Source organism: Salvelinus namaycush, chromosome 13 (genome assembly GCF_016432855.1).
Source record: "Salvelinus namaycush isolate Seneca chromosome 13, SaNama_1.0, whole genome shotgun sequence".
Lineage (NCBI taxonomy): Eukaryota > Metazoa > Chordata > Actinopteri > Salmoniformes > Salmonidae > Salvelinus > Salvelinus namaycush.
In genome coordinates this window covers 10,890,251-10,907,280 of record NC_052319.1, presented here as the reverse complement: position 1 = coordinate 10,907,280, position 17,030 = coordinate 10,890,251, and the positions used below count along the sequence as shown (strand labels likewise).

Sequence of the window (17,030 nt, the reverse complement as noted above, 5' to 3'; positions counted from 1 at the left end):
ATGATAAAAATTACAGACCTCTACATGCTTTGTAAGTAGGAAAACGTGCAAAATCGGCAGTGTATCAAATACTTGTTCTCCCCACTGTAGATAAGTGATATTTGTCCACAGAGTTGTCAGTATTTCTTCTTTGGGCTATTTCTGTGATTGTCAATTCAGATGATGTTGGCTCAACTTTGAACTTATTCCTTGCAGTATTTCCTCATATGCCTCCCTCTGCTATTCATCAACATCTGATACTTCATTGAACACAGAATTTCTGTGTTTTATGCCACTGTGACTTTAGATAACTTGCCTGTCATGACAAACCTTTCATGTATGTTTAGCTGTATATATTTGACTGTGTAACATCCATGGATATTGTGACAATATGCTGATTGTACTACGTGTCAGTGCAGGCTGATCTAGGCCGCAATTCTGTAGTGTCTCATCTCCATTTCGAAGCTAGTCCTTTCTTACTAATCCATGCGGAATAAGAGGATGTGGACCCATATCAGCCAGGCCTGAAATGAATTTATTCAGGATTTTAAAACGTCAGGTACAATGAAGTCAGATGTATTTCCATTTCTAAATATATCCCAGCTACACCAGTGCCTAACTCCTGCATGAGTCATTTGATTAAATTACAGTGCTTCTTTGTTTAAATATTTGATTCATTTTAAGTCACAGGATTTAATGTCATCCAGTAGTAACACAGAAAAACGATTTCATCTACACAGTCAAAGTACTCAGTCACACAATATATAATACCATACAAATATACACAAATACCACACAATTGCATAAGAGCATTTGAGCTTCGTTTAAACAAATCTGCAAAATGTATTTTCATGTACTCTTAGAACTCTTTTTAAATAATATCTGATCACATATCAACTTGTCTATATACATATATCCACATATCAGTTGGCACTGTAGCTATTTACACTCCAAGGGCAGCAGAGGTGATCGGAGGGAGCTTAGACGACGAGGCCCAGGCGTTTCTTGATGAAGTGGGCCACCAGAACCTGAGGTCTCTGTTGGTACTCCACCAGCACATCATGAGGGGTGGCGATCTGGTCCCCATCGAAACGGTTCAACAAAGTCACGCATACGACTGCAGCTGTGGTGAAAAAAAGTTACATCTGTTAGAAATATCAAAACAATGTAAAAAAAACATTGTTAAAAAGGTTTAAAAAAAAAAAAACTTTTTGATTACAGGTTCTCTCTGTCAAAGTTAGTGGCATTGGAGACAGTGGGACTAATTTATTTGGAATAATACCTTTGATGCCACAGGCACGACACATGGCTGCGAAGACGGTGGACTCCATCTCAATATTCCTGACTCCCGTGTTATAGGCTTTCCTCAGGTACTCCAGCTTGTCCTCAGTGGAGAAGGAGCAGAGAGCTCCATCCAGCCGACCCTGACCTGGTGGACCACAACAGAAAACAGACTGGGTTAGACCAGAAGGCTAGTAGGCAACATTGGGAATGTACATCCTAAATTAAAGAGGCAGTCTGCGTTTCGAAATACAACAAAACTTGCAGACTGTAGCTTTAACTTAGGGCTTTTGTGTAGCAGAGTGTACAGAGGTGAGTTACGTGATGTGGTTACCTTCATAGAAGTCACTGGTGCACATGGTGTTGCCGATGATGGTGGGCACGTCCTCTAACTCGGAGGAGCACTGCAGCAGCTCCTTGGAGACGCCCACGTCAAGCTCTGTGCTCCTTGTGATCACCTTACCTAGAACCACCTGCTCAAACTGGGCACGGAAGAAGCAGTCCACCGCCTTGTCTGTGACCACCACTGTTCCTGGTGCCAGACCTGTAATGGTGACATGATTTAGAGAGCTGTGGCACTCAACTAGATAAACATGTATTAAATGTGTATCAACATTTGAAAGAAGAATGGAAGGGGGACAGTATGCTCTTACCGACTCCACCGGAAGTGCCAATGCGGAAGAGGATGAAGTCGATGCAGCGGGCATGATGCAGCAGCTTGATGAGCTCATGGAGCATGATGGAGATGGAAGGGATGCCCATACCATGCTGCAGAAACAGTGGGGTGAGGTTAACAATCTTTACTGACTAAGGTTAACAGAACTGCAGGAAAGCAGTGCTCGGCAGGTGGGGTGGCGAAGGACACTACGTCCTGGTGTTGTGAAACACCGACTTGTCGTGCATGCTCTCCCTATCGAGTAGACTGTATCACGGTGACATCCAGACAGTTACCAAATGAACAATTATTTTTCCATGAAGGCTACTAGCTTACTTGGAGGAAAACATTTGGCCACATTAGCTTTTGCCGGCGACACCGTGATACAGCTGCGCAGCGGGAAGCAACTCAGGTCGCCAGGCACTCTTCCCACTGGGCACACACTGGTTGAATCAACGTTGTTTCCACGTCATTTCAATAACATTCCTTTGAACCAACGTGGAATAGACTTTCAATTCCGTTCTGGCACAAAAAATGACTGCTGTGCATCACCCAGATATGTACCATACAATGGTGTTGGTAGAGGTGAGCATCGAGGTGGAAAAGCGCTATATAAATCCAATACATTATTATTAGAAGATACAGCAACACACCAAACTGGACAAACATCTGAAAATTATAGAACACCATTTCAGGTGTCAGTCACTACATAAAGAATCTTCACTTCCAAGTTGTAGTCTTATACAGGCTATCGAAAGGCAAGTACAGATTATCATCTTGTGTGAGGGAGATGTATCCATCGTGCAATACTTACACTGATAGAAAGTACAGGTCCCACTTTGTACATGGAGTAGCGGTCGGTTCCCTCACAGATATCGGTGACGTCATCCATGTTTCCGGGCAAGGCCAGCTCCTGGTGAATGAACTGGGCAAAGGACTTCATCCGATTGGCACTGCCGCCGACGCACACAAACTTCATGGGGGAGATAGAAAGGCCGTTGTATTCCTCCGTCTATGAGACTAGCTTTCATAAATCAGGTATTGCAACTATTTGGTCTGGGTAACTTTCACAAACCTTGATGTCTCCAAACATTTCAGGTAGGTTGTGGGTCTTGGTCCCCAGGTTGAAGTGATAGAGAATGTCCTCTTCCATTGTATCCAAGTGGGGGTTCTTAACATGGATCTGGGGGTTCTTGAAAGGGACCTTGGGTCTGTAATTGATATGAGAGAGCACATGACAATTGCATAACAGAAGGTTCTTTAGTGCAGGACAATAACCAGTAGTATAATAAAACCTCAAAGTAAAATACATATACTCACTCGATATATTCAGAATGGTCAGTGACAGTCCCTATACCGTTCAGTAAAATAGGTGACATAGTTGTTCACTGTATACTAAAAGAAATATGAAGAAAACATTTATAATTACTATCAACTATTGAATTATAACACAATATATTATAAACACAATATTTATAGGCACAATATTACTACAGCCACAAGTGCAAAACATACCTTTCAGGCTAGAAAGGTTCTTCTGAATTCAAAGGGTAATATTCTCTGTTGTGCTGTGTAGCAGTTCCCAAATACTCTTTGCCTGTCTCTGCCTCTTGGGCTGATATAACTTTGACCTGTGACTTCTCTATGGGGTGATTGGTTGGGGAGGGAAGGGTAGTGACTGTCTGGTCCAGTCATTGGTCTGGTCTCTCCCACTGAAACGTTAAGTGATTTAAAAAAAAAACGCTAACTTTGACAGACAAACTTTCCAAATACTTGGCCCAGATCCAAAGTCATGACTCGAAACAGTATATATATATATATATATACTGAAAAATACTGTACAAGGGCCATGCAATTGAAATTTTGTGAAATAGTAAAAAGCCAAGTCAATGTTCTGATTGCCAGGTGCATTCAACCATTCTCAAAACATGATGAATGATGTTACATAAACAAAATCGCTGTCCTGGCAAGTTTTCAAACACGAGCTAGACTGTTACGTAATTGTCACCGAATCCCGGGCATCTCATGACGTTCAGGTTCCAAACCAATTGAGTGTGCACAAATATTTGACTGTGTGTATCATCAAAACATATTACCTTAACCGGATGTTTTAGATATGCCACATATCCTGGTCATTTATTATTATTTTTTTTAATCTTTAAATATAACCTTTTATTTAACTTAAGCAACTTGTTTAATCATTACGGGGAAAAACATGTCCGATGATATTGAATATTCACTTTGTATCCTGTGTCAATTACGTCGGTAGAACACAATTTCTACTCTGACAACAGTGGAAAAGAGGAAAGAACAATTATGTAAGTAAAGTCATAGAGATCTCAGGTTTCTGGAACAATCTAGCTATGAGTCACACTTCAACTAATACATGTCTAGATACCATTTCAAATGGTAATGAGTGCTTCATTGAGCTTCATTAAGCACACAAAGAGAGTGAGAACACATCCAATGTTTCCATGCACAACACATTTATTTTCTTTAAAACAAATCTTTATAGTAATCATAACGAGGCACAAAAAAAAAAAGATAACACTTCAAAACAGCAGGCATTTTTAGAGGAGCCCTTCTAAGCCATAGACACCTTTTAAAAGTAAACCATCATTCCCCAAACTACAACAGACAAACAAGAGCATAGCTCAGGCTAGTACATTAGCTGTTATTAGTGTTACAGTGAAAATGCAGTTCATTAGCAACTTCAGGCACAGAACAGAGCAGGTCTGTGAGGGCAATCTAACAGAATCAAGTTTTGCAGTTGTGTATACTTCTTGGGACAAGCATAAACATGTAGCATGACAAGAGCGCCTTAACTCTGACTTGAACCAAAATGAACTGCTTTAATTGATCTATGAGCGGTTGTGAACAGGCAAAACCTGGTGAAGGAACGTTGTGGAGGAGAACATTGAGGAGTCAGTCGTGCGTCACTGCCTTTGCTCCTTTCTACTCCTTGGAACCTGCAGGAATACACACAAGTTAATTTGTGTGGGTGTTTTCCCCCCACACATTTTGATTTGCAGTCCCACCCCATGATCACGGATAACAATGCAAGTCAGGATTTCCCCGACTGATTTATCAACAGGCATATCATCTTGTCTGAACAGAAACATCCATTGAAATTTTGCAACTCTACTTCGGTGTCCTTTCTGTAGATCTATACATTATGTAGATCTATACATGACTTATTGTAAAATAAATCTATATGACTTTATATACATTCAATATTTTATTAGTTAGTCTATGGGGCATGTGCTTCTGAGCAATGAGCCAAATTGCCAATTGAATTCAAATGAACTTGAAGTTCCAACATCAACCCACTGTCACGAACAGCTACTTACTTGATGAATGCGTATTTGGTGCCCCTTTCTGGTCCTCTAAATAGCCAAAGCTCAAGAGCGTAGACATGTTGACAGGGGTCGAATTCTGAGATTTCTGAGATCTGCAAGACCAAAAGGCAAGCATTTAAAACACAGCGGCGGGACAAAATGGGGCCTAAATAAAATGCGGAAAACAAAACATTGAGCTCTTGAACATGTAGAGCTAGTGGAGGGTTCATAACAACCATACAAAAAGTGGGAGAATCTGTCAGCTGATTGATATGGTGAGGGGGGAGTACACTAACAGCAAACACTGAATTTGGACCCTGAAAACACTTACCTCTAACAGATACAGTTGAACTAATACATGTTTTTGTACCCTACAAAATGGGTCAACAATGTCTTCACATTTTAAAATGTCCTTTTATTCATTATGGTTCTAATAATTTATTGACTGCGTAGACGTAGCCATCTCTGACATAACGCTGTACGCTTAAAAGGGACATCTCTGTAGGCCTATGTTTGACAGGTCAATGTCACAGGTCACTGACAGGTGGCAAATGTAAAAAACAACATTTGCACAATGACTTGCATTGCAGAGTAAAGACCACATTGGTAGCATAAACAAAGTCAGGGGAGGTCATGTCATCACACTATTTGAAGCTAGCGATCTGTTTGTTGATGTATTGGTTCATATAGCTAACTGAGCTGAACGGTTTGTGAGGACATCTGTTTTCTTTCATCAGTATTATTTGCAGACAGGCAAGTCTGGCATTGGCCCATAGTGTTAGAGGACCCATTTTTGCATGGACATTGCCATTAAGATCTCCCACCATGTTGAAGTAGTTAACTGGGTGGGGATTCCTATGGGCTGGGAGCGATCAGATAATGTTTAGAGCATTGTCTACTAGTGACTCATAACCCGCAGTCCCCTTTGTTTTATCCGTAGGGCGGTGATTCATAATCGCAGTCCCCTGAAGGGCGGGTAGGTGGCGGGTTGAATAAAGAGAAAACAATGCATTAGAAATCCCTAAATATATTTATTCTGCAGTTCCTGTCTATAGGCTACATTGAGGTTTTTGTTTCATTATTTTTATCTGCCATTAGTTGGTAAGCCTAAGCTTTAGCGCCTAACTGTACGCCCGCCACATACATGCCAATCGGCAAACGCTTTTGGGAACTTGGGAGATTTTTTTTTACGCCGGTCTGCTGAGGCAAAAAGGACAATGTTGGAGTTTAATTCAATAAGTAGAGAAAAAAAGCAGCGAAATGGAGAGTTGAAAATAAAGAGAAGGGAGGGCCAGAAAAGCAATGTTTGGGAAAGATTTGGTGAAGTGGTAAAAGAGGATGATAGCAGTGCCGACTACGTTGTGTGTGATGACTGTGATGAGTTAGACAAATTCGAGAGTCAAAAGACGGGGACTTCAAATATGGCACCTCAAGGGAATTGTAGCCAGATGGGTTAAATGGAATTGTAACCTAACTGAAAACTGACTGTAGGTCTATGAGCTCTCACTTAGCCTAATATAACATAAACTCCTGCAGAATTTAGCACTTATTGCAGTAAAGTGATACACCAAATGTACATTTGGACTCTGGAACAGGAGTAGAGAAATAGGATTTATTTCTTTCAGCATCTTGAAATAATGAATGCGCGGTTAGGGAACGTCTGTAAAGGTGCCATCTTTATCAGCGTCATAAAAGCTGATAGTATTCCAACCACATAAAATATGCATCCGAGACAAACTTAAATCGTATCAGAAACATGTTGGGTTGTTTTCACTGCTTTTAATTTCAAAATGATGTCATTTGGAAATTTTGCACGGAAAGCCTATCCTTTTTTAATATTTTTTATTATGCATTTTCTTCCAGTTCCTAAAAGTCTGCTGCACGAGAGAAGCAGAGATAAAAGGGGAACTTAACTGACGTCAACTAGATTGAATTCATTGATTTGTTACATTGATGTCATAAATCACATTGATGATATTATTTCAGGGTTTATTTAATCTTCTAGGGCAGTAATGACTGAAGAAAAGCTGCATGTATCCAATTATAGACAAGTTGAAAGGCAGAAACATATCAAAAATAGGCTGAAAAAAAGAAATCCGGCACCCCGTCAAAAAAATTGTTCCGTCGTCACTGACTGTACATCACATTTTCTATCAGCCTATTTGCGGGTTAGGGTCCCAGATTTTCACTTTAACACATATAGTCAGGCGGTTGCGTTATTAGGAATTGCAGGTGGGTCCGGGTGAACAAACAGCTGACCCATGCATCACTATTGTCTACTTCTTCAAGTTGGTTTAACTATGGTTTGTAAATGTCATCGCCATCTGGTGCTACAATAGATCAATGACAAGATTTGGTTCAGGTCGCCAGCAATGCAGGTGGTGGTAAATCACCATTATTAGCTTTGTGCTTTTTTCAAACACAAAAGAAGAACTGACTACTTCAAAATGGAGATGGCCTCAAATGGTGCTGCCCGTGCTGTTACAGACGCCATAATGGGACAAATAGAAAGACGAGCCCTTTAACTAACTCTATTCCTTGGCCACATCACATCGGCCTTATCCATTCTAAAAAAGTATGTGGCAGGAGTTTTGGGCAGCGCTATATTGCATGAGAACTAGGGAGGCCAGGTTCAAGACTACCACAACAAATATTGTCAGCACATTGAATCTGCAAGCTTCTGGAGAGACAAAGGTGCAATCTGGGATATTTGCGCCCTATTTTGGTCACCAAAATGAATGATATGAGGCCAATACCTATCGATTCTTGAATAATGTCAAAAGAAAATTGTATAGCATATACAGCCTCATGAGCTTGTGAGTAAAACGGTCCCTTCATAACTCAAAATTGAATGTTGTTTTAATCCATTGTTTTTAAACAAATGCCTTTGTTAACAATATATGGCTTCAAACATTTTTAAAACTATATTGATGATACCATTGAATTGCAACCAAAGCGGTCTGTAAATGTTAAAATAGTTACATTTCTTCAGCCCCATCAATTGGTAGCGGGGCTGCTGGGCTGAAACACAAATACACCAAGAGTGTAGATTTAATTAACACTCATAAACTGTTGCGCTTGGTAAATGACCCTACTTTTCACATTGCAATCTACGTTTCACATTTAATGCATAAAATGTTGCCATGTGGCAACATACCATTTCTCTTCATCCACTTGCTTCCATGAATGAAGAAATACAAACACCATTGAACTTAACAAAAGGGGGGGGGGGGGGGGGGGGCTTACACTAGCCAATAATGTCCTTTGGTGAAGTCACATGACATGCAACTCCTCTCCAGATCACATGCTAGTGGGAATAAGGAAACTCTGAAATTTCTGACTTGCTAACTGGTTGAACGCAGCACTTGTAGAACTACAACTAGTTAGCAAGTCGGAAATTTCAGAGTTTGAACTAGCCGCAAAGGCAGAAATAGCTAGCTGCTACTGAAATGCCCCACAAATTGTTCTCATAAAACTGTGTGTACACATCTCCTTCAATAAAAAAATGGAAACTCAATCTCGGGTGATAAACATTAAATCAAATTTTCCAAGTATTTGTTCTTATGAAACGGATCAAATGCATTTGTTGCCAAATGTAAACAAGTGGGAGGGCCCTGGAAGTCATAGGCAAAAGACAGTGAAAATTGCATTTTCTGTCATTTTTAAGTAATATTGGCATGAGTCATATGATTTTAACGTATTTTTTGTAAAGATAAAATATGGCCAAACAATGTTTTTATATACGCATGGATAATACAGTACAATACTGCTTTAATAAATGTACAATATCATTAGTAAAAATATGGCCAGAGTGAATTATTTTTTCAAGATAACAATTTCAGAGAGTGTGGATGAATAAAAACAATAATTATAATTCAAATACCTCATTTATATTAGAAACCAACATTCATGATTTTTGTAGTTACCGTTGTCACACAGTGTTTCCATATCAATTTTTCAAATTTTTTTTTTAATGGATTTAGTATTTGTATATTTAAGGCCATTTTATGTACGAAAAACTAATCATAGTTCTATCATAATGTGTGCAGTAATTGAGTACACTATTTTGTGGCGATATGCAGCTTAGACGAGACTTACATTTTAAAGTTAGAAACAAACTATGTTCATCCTGTATAGGCCTAAGAGCTGGCCTCTGTTCTATCAAAACCGGTAAGCGGCAACAAATTATATATTTTTCCCATATTACTTCAAACACTTTGTCACATTTTGTTTTTGAATGAACACAGAAATGCTGTTACCAGTTGTTTTTTTTCACATTACAAAACAGTACTTTATAATTATTTGTATTCTTACAGTACAAAGAATCCCATATCATTAACAATCAATAGGAATTACATACTGAAGTCATGTGTGTTTGACCTCTATTTCTATTTGACATGAACTATTTGAATGTAAATACACTGAACAAAAATATAAACGCAACATGTATAGTGTTGGTCCCATGTTTCATGAGCTGAAATAAAAGATCACATACATTTTCCATACACACAAAAAGCTGTTCTCTCTCAAATGTTGTTGACAAATTTGCAGACCATCCCTGTTTGTGAACATTTCTTTTTTGCCAAAATAATCCATCCACCTGACAGGTGTGGCATATCAAGAAGCTGATTAAACAGCATAATCATTACACAGGTGCACCTTGTACTGGGAACAATAAAAGGCCACTCTAAAATGTGCAGTTTTGTCATAACAACACAATGCCACACATCTCAAGTTTTGAAGGAGCGTGCAATTGGCATGCTGACTGCAGGAATGTCCACCAGAGCTGTTGCCAGAGAATTTAATGTTAATTTCTCTACCATAAGCCACCTCCAAAGTCATTTTAGAGAATTTGGCAGTACGTCCAACCGGCCTCACAACTACAGACCACGTGTAACCACGCCAGCCCAGGACCTCCACATCTCTTCAACTGCGGGATCATCTGAGACCAGCCACCCAGACAGCTGATGAAACTGAGGAGCATTTCTGTCTGTAATAAAGCCCTTTGGTGGGGAAAAACTCATTCTGATTGGCTGAGCCTGGCTCCACAGTGGGTAGGCCTATGCCCTCCTAGGGCCACCCATGGTTGCACCCCTGTCCAGTCATGTGAAATCCATAGATTAGGGCCTAATTTATTTATTTCAATTGACTGATTTCCTTATATGAACTGTAACTCATTAAAACCGTTTAAATTGTAGCGTTTATATTTTTGTACAGTATATATATATATATATATATATATATGGCTGAATCTTTGAGCCTATAACAAAGAGTTACATCTTGTAAAGGTACCCAAGCTGTCTGGAGCTGCACTTTGCTGTGCTGTGAATAAAAAAGTATAACATTGCCATCTTGTGGATATATGGTGTAAATATTTCAATGGGGTCACTCACGTTTTCTTGAAATTGCCTGCTGCATCTTCATTCTTTCCTGATGCTAAGGACAAGTTCTCCATCTGGCTGTTGGGAGAGATCTGACAGCAAAAACAAAAAGTGTCTTGAATAGTCATTTATCATCTGGAATCACGTCAGGGTTGAACACGAGGTGAAACCCCCTATTTCAGTTGGCAACATCAGCTTCTATTGGACATACTAGGTCATTTTATTCTCTATCACTGCAACTGCAAGAGAGGAATCTGATAAATATAGAATAATTCAAATATGGTAAACGCTAGTGACAATTTGATGCTAATCCAATACATTTCAGCAACAAATGGGGACATAGCCAAAGATGGTGGTATAGTGGTTGGTTATAAGTTCACTAGATACGGTAGGTGTCGAGTCTGAGAACTCTATCCATTGTTAGCTAATATTTGTACTGAGTCAAAAACATGTAGCTTTTCATGATACTAGGCAGGTGATATAATGCTGTCAAAAGGGAAGTCAATGTCCAAAATAATCTAAACAGGTCTGTCTGCATACTGGACTTCGAAGACTTCAGAATAAACTATTAACTCAATTTATAGTAGCCCAATATGATATGAATGGGGAAATATTGTTACATTTGCTGGGTAGCGCATCATCAGAAGTGAAATTGCAAGGATTTCTCCATTCACCTTCTCTTTGTCATCAAAGTCCCTTTCCCAAGTTGACTTATTATCACTCCCAAAGGGAGCATTAGTTGACATGTAGTTTTGAAAGCTCTCAGTTGGGCTGGAAGAAAGACAAATTTACAAATGTCAAATAACCCATTATACTAATAATAGCCTTAGCCTGTATAACTGGGCTGCAATCAGCAGGACTCAATAGTGTGCAATGTTTGATACGTCAGAGACGGCGGATGTTCTGAAGGACTAGTTGAAGGATGTTTTGATAACAGTGGCCCAGAGGGTGAATGTGCATACAGTGCTCTGCATGAGTTTTGCGATATCAAATGGTAACCACGCCCATATTGATCAGCCCACACCCCACCACACCCACCAAACGGGAGCAAACATACAAATGCTGTTGAAGAACGGTGCGCACTGTTTGGCGGAAACGTGTCATTCAGTACAAACCGCCACGCAATGTAGCAAAACGTTTAACAAACTGAACACACCCCTGTTTTACAATAGGGTACATCAACCATATAACCTCAAACAAATATGAAATTTGGATGATCAATGCACACAATCCATCTTGGCCTGGCTAAGTAGCCATAAATTACTAACAAACGAACTTCACAAATAGATTATTTTTTAATCCAGAGTAACCGTCATTATTCTCATCTTAATTTGCCTTTTTGGCTTTACCTTGCTTGCTCTTGAGCTTTTGGAGATCCAGAGAACCAATTTGGAGCTTTGTAAGATGACGCAGAATTAGGTTTGGTGTCCAAATTGGTCTCCTCGTGCCACAATAAACCTGTAAATGAATGAAAAGAACTTGGTTATCAATGTTGTACACTACAGTGGTTCCCAAACTGTGGGGTGTGCCCCAGGGATCAGCAAAGGGGGGGGCTTTTTAAAGGAAATCAGTCCCGGCAACTTACTCTTTAAAGTTGTAATAGTAGAATGCACAAGCCGTCATTTTGAAATTGGGTAGCGCATCATCAGTTTTCCTCTTGTCATGTCAGTCATTGCATATTTTAGGGACCTTTACTATCTATTGCATCTTAGCCACTTTATCACTGCTCATCCATATATTTTATACTTATATATTCTTACCCCATTCCTTTACTAGATTGGGTGTATTAGGTTTTGTTAGATATTAGGTTTGGTTGTGGAATTGTTAGATATTACCTGTTACAAATACTGCTGCACTGTCGGATCTAGAAGCATAAGCATTTCACTACGCCCGCAATAACATCTGGTAAGCATGTGTACGTGACCAATAAAATTTGATTTGGAGCTATTTATAACTTGTCTGAAATGCGGGATGTTCCCTAATGCTGAAAGGGGGGCCTGAGTGGAAAAGTTTGGGAACCCCTGGTATACTTAATTAAGCAATAACCCCTGGTTAAGCACAAGGGGGTGTGGTATACGGCCAATATACCTTGGATAAGGGCTGTTCTTATGCACGATGCAACGCAGAGTGCCTGGATACAGCCCTTAGCCGTGGTATATTGACCATATACCACAAACCCCCGAGTTGCCTTATTGTTATTATAAACTGCTTACCAACGTATTTATAGCAGTAAAAATAAATATGTTTTGTCATACCCGTGGTATACTGTCTGATATACCACCGCTGTCAGACAATCAGAATTCAGGGCTCGAACCACCCAGTTTAGAATACTAGCTATTTGCTAGTTAACGATAAAAAAATGTTTTTAAAGTGTCTCGCTAGGCCATCCTTCCAAACTGGATGGGTGTGTCATTTTACCTAGCTGCACTTTTTTACAGTCTATGAGCTAGACAGATAGCTAGCTATAACTTACTTCATTTCCACAGATTAAAGGGGAGATAATAATCTTTGTTATTTCTAGGTCAAACAGAATACCGTTTTTACCCCTCTGTCCTCCTTGTTTAGCCAGTTTAGTATAAGCAGAATCGGACTCATTGACTCCCGTACGGCGTCCTTTAGTCCTCTCCTCAGGACCATTGTTAGCATCGTCAGACATCCCAGGAATCTGCGAGGTCGGGGCAGCTTTTGTTGAATCATCATCACCATCACCATTGCCAACGCCTAAAATAAAAAAACACACACAATTATAAAGGCTTTGCTTCAAGTTGTAGCTAGTTCGTTAGCTACTTCAACTAGCTAGCACATTCACCTGGTAACGTTACATCTTAGATTCTTGTTAGAATTAGAGGTGTAACGTTAGCTAGCTAGCCAAGAGTCATATTCAGAAATATTAGCTAGGCCTTCACAGCTAACGGCGGTTAGCTACGTTAGCTAGCTAGTCAGCTTTGCACATTTGAAGACCAATTGTACTTGCCATGGTCGTTTTGTCGGCGATCTGTGTCAGTGTTCATGTCTACTGTTGTCTTTCTGTTGAAAAAAGAACGCAGTACATTGTCATCCTAGCGTACACTGCTGGTCAAATTGCTAGCTCGGTAAGGACGTTAGCTTAGCAATAAGGCGTTGCCAGCTAGCGTTAGCAGCTAGCTATACATGTTCGTTTTAGTACATGGATGTAAGTGTAGTGTAGGTAGCTAGTAAGTTAATGTGATGTTGAAGCATCATTCCAAAACATTACTTACATTTCCAGCTATACTGCGTTTGCAAATCTGGACACCAGCAAAAATAGTGCGGAGAAAACCCGAGTATGGATTTCGAGCTAACTTGCAGGGAGTGACAAAACAAACGTCTGACTGTGCCGAGAGTTTTGTTACCATGGAAACAGGGCTGGAGCATTACTTTTTTAGGGATGTGTTCAATAACCTTTTTTCGTTCATGGGTTTAAAAACAGAAATTATGTGAAATTCATTTGAATCAGAGATGATATCTATATTTAGTTTTTGACTGTTTATTAAATAAAAATAAAGATATTTAAATTATGAATAATCCACCAAACCCTTTATTTGCTACTTATTGTAGCCTATCCATAACCCACAGTATAGTTTAAAAAATATGTTCAAAATATATATATTTAAAAATAATAACAATATTTTATCTTCTGCTTTATTATTTGAATACCTTGTAATTAGACCTCTATTATGCCTAGTCTTAAAACATTAGGCAAATTTTCCATGAATGGGCTTGCAATGCAGAAAATGAAAACAACATCTTTCCTCCCATCTCTATGGAAGCTCGTTCCTGCCACCAAAAAATGAAAATCTGACTACAGGTTATACCAGTCAGACCTCCCGGGTGGCGCTGTGGTCTAGTGCACTGCATCGCAGTGCTAGCTGCGCCACCAGAGTCTCTGGGTTCACGCCCAGGCTCTGTCGCAGCCGGCCGCAACCGGGAGGTCCGTGGGGCGACGCACAATTGGCATAGCGTCGTTAGGGAGGGTTTGGCCGGTAGGGATATCCTTGTCTCAGTATGTAAAAATGTATGCACTCTACTGTAAGTCGCTCTGGATAAGAGCGTCTGCTAAATGACGTAAATGTAATGAGATAGTATGTCCTAATTATGAGATATGTAAGTCATTTTTATGAGATATGCAAGTCATATTTGTGAGATAGTAAGTCATTATTATGAGATAGTAATTAATCATTATGAGCTAGATAGGCATAACTATGAGATAGTAAGTCATTATTATGAGATATGTGAGTCATAATTATGAGATACTAAGTCATAATAAGGAGATACTAAGTCATTATAATGAGATACATTTAGGCGATCTGTATCACATGAATCCAATGTGCACTTTGCATTGGGTCCTCAGCTTTCAAGGATAACCTTATGTATATCCTATAGTCAATCACGTGTGTGTGTGTGTGTGTGTGTGTGTGTGTGTGTCTGTGTGTGTGTGTGTGTGTGTGTGTGTGTGTGTGTGTGTGTGTGTGTGTGTGTGTGTGTGTGTGTGTGTGTGTGTGTGTGTGTGTGTGTGTGAGAGAGAGAAAGAGAGAGAGAGAGAGAGAGAGAGAAGGTTTGTTGTGATATTGTTCCATATGAATGGATTGGAGCGTTTTGTTGATGTGAGTTGGTGTCTGTTTGATGACATCTGGTTGACATCAGATTTAATTACAGACATGCTCCAGAACATTGGCGACTACTAAGTGTATTCTAAACATCCCGCTTTGGGCTGGATGTGTCAATGTGTAGTTCATACATGCATAATCTCTGAGCAGAATTACTGTTTTACCCCAATTAACCACGAAATCCCTAGTTTGAAAGCAACAGTTTTTCTGGAAGCTGTGCTGCGCTAGTCTGAGTACCAGTCTCTTTAGCTAATCCATTCCGTGTACTCCATGTCATGTGCCAAACAGACTGGCCTTTCTGACATCTTCAAATATGAACATCATATCATTAATGTGCTCGAGGAGAACAGAGAATTTAAACCTGACTCAATCACCCTCACAGCTATCCTCCAATCACAACGATTATGCAAATATTGGAACTCAATCACTTTTTTTCTCCACAGAACATGTTGGTATCCGGTTGCTCAGCATCTGTTTTTTGTTTGTCTAGAATCTAGATGAAACCAGTTTGTAAAAAGTTGCTTGATTTTAAGCCTCAAAATACACCTTGCCAAGCTAACAGCTAAATGTTTGTTTTTGACTATGTTATACATTTTCATTATATTTTTCGAATGCTCCACATGTTGTCATGGAAAAAATGAAAGTTATTTCCAACAACCAATGAGCAACTCTGCCGTAAATCCAGCACATATTGAATGTTTCGATTGCTGAAAGGCCAGTCTTTTTGGCATTGACAAGGAGAGGCAAGTGGAATGTTAGCTAAAGAGAGAGACTGGTACTCAGACTAGTGCTGCGCAATTTCCCCTACAGTTTCATCCACTTCAAATCAAATCAAAGTTTATTCTTCACTTGCGCCGAATACAACAGGTGAAATGCTTACTTACAAGCCCTAACCAACAGTGCAATTTTTAAGTAAAAAAATAGGTATTAGGTAAGCAATAGATGAGTAAAGAAATAAAATTAAAAAAGTAAAATGACAGTAGTGATGCTATATACAGGTGGTACCGGTACAGAGTCAATGTGCCGGGGCACCGGTTAGTCTGGCTAATTGAGGTAATATGTACATGTAGGTATAGTTAAAGTGACTATGCATAGATGATAAACAGAGAGTAGCAGCAGCGTAAAAGACTGGTTGGCGGGGGGGGGGGGGGGCGACACACACATGATGCAAATCCTGGTGGCCATTTGATTACCTGTTCAGGAATCTTATGGCTTGGGAGTAAAAGCTGTTGAGGAGCCTTTTGGTCCTTGACTTGGTACTGCTTGGCTTGCGGTAGCAAAGAGAACAGTCTATGACTGGGGTGGCTGGGGTCTTTGACGATTTTTAGGGCCTTCCTCTGACACTGCCTGGTGTAGAGGTCCTGGATGGCAGGCAGCTTAGCCCAAGTGATGTACTGGGCTACTCTGTAGTGCCTTTCGGTCGGAGGCCGAGCAGTTGCCGTACCAAGCAGTGATGCAACCAGTCAGGATTCTCTCAATGTTACAGCTACAGAACCTTTTGACGATCTGAAGACCCATGCCAAATCTTTTCAGTCTCCTGAGGGGGAAAAGGTTTTGTCATGCCCTTTTCACGACTGTCTTTGTGTGTTTGGACCATTCTAGTTTGTTGGTGATGTGGACACCAAGGAACTTGAAGCTCTCAACCTGCTCCACTACAGCCCCGTCGATGAGAATGGGGGCGCACTCAGTCCTCCTTTTCCTGTAGTCCACAATCATCTCCTTAGTCTTGGTTACGTTGAGGGATAGGTTGTTATTCTGGCATCACCCGGCC

General features: G+C 40.0%; 2 protein-coding genes across 5 annotated transcripts; both read right to left on the bottom strand.

The window, feature by feature from the left end:
• Window positions 1-493: 493 nt before the first annotated feature.
• Window positions 494-3,566, bottom strand: LOC120058229 (uridine phosphorylase 2-like). The gene is made up of 8 exons (XM_039006732.1): window positions 3,431-3,566; window positions 3,236-3,310; window positions 2,991-3,126; window positions 2,730-2,888; window positions 1,914-2,028; window positions 1,595-1,804; window positions 1,262-1,408; window positions 494-1,102 (listed from the first exon to the last, which is right to left on the bottom strand). The coding sequence occupies exons 2-8, from the start codon at window positions 3,292-3,294 to the stop codon at window positions 960-962; spliced, it is 969 nt and encodes a 322-aa protein (XP_038862660.1). The 5' UTR covers window positions 3,295-3,310; window positions 3,431-3,566; the 3' UTR covers window positions 494-959.
• Window positions 3,567-4,379: 813 nt separating this feature from the next.
• On the bottom strand, window positions 4,380-13,994 carry LOC120058230 (uncharacterized protein C7orf57 homolog). 4 transcript variants are annotated; one of them, XM_039006733.1, is made up of 9 exons: window positions 13,874-13,994; window positions 13,609-13,661; window positions 13,170-13,355; window positions 11,984-12,092; window positions 11,309-11,405; window positions 10,647-10,726; window positions 8,236-8,274; window positions 5,266-5,366; window positions 4,380-4,884 (listed from the first exon to the last, which is right to left on the bottom strand). In XM_039006733.1, exons 2-9 carry the CDS (start codon window positions 13,643-13,645, stop codon window positions 4,871-4,873), a joined length of 663 nt encoding a protein of 220 aa, XP_038862661.1. In that variant the 5' UTR covers window positions 13,646-13,661; window positions 13,874-13,994; the 3' UTR covers window positions 4,380-4,870. The 4 variants fall into 4 exon arrangements, with proteins under 4 accessions (XP_038862661.1, XP_038862662.1, XP_038862663.1 ...); XM_039006734.1 differs by having other exon boundaries at window positions 13,179-13,355; XM_039006735.1 differs by lacking the exon at window positions 8,236-8,274.
• Window positions 13,995-17,030: the final 3,036 nt, after the last annotated feature.

Coding starts and splice junctions, on each gene's coding strand:
- LOC120058230 (XM_039006733.1), bottom strand. CDS start 13,645: ATGAACACTGACACAGATCGCCGACAAAACGACCATG. Junction 13,356..13,608: donor TCGCCGACAAAACGACCATG/GCAAGTACAATT, acceptor TTTTTATTTTAG/GCGTTGGCAATGGTGATGGT. Junction 8,275..10,646: donor GCAGGCAATTTCAAGAAAAC/GTGAGTGACCCC, acceptor TTTGTGTTTCAG/CCCAGCAGCCCCGCTACCAA.
- LOC120058229 (XM_039006732.1), bottom strand. CDS start 3,294: ATGTCACCTATTTTACTGAACGGTATAGGGACTGTCACTGACCATTCT. Junction 2,889..2,990: donor AAATGTTTGGAGACATCAAG/GTTTGTGAAAGT, acceptor TCCCCCATGAAG/TTTGTGTGCGTCGGCGGCAG. Junction 1,409..1,594: donor CACCAGTGACTTCTATGAAG/GTAACCACATCA, acceptor GTGGTCCACCAG/GTCAGGGTCGGCTGGATGGA.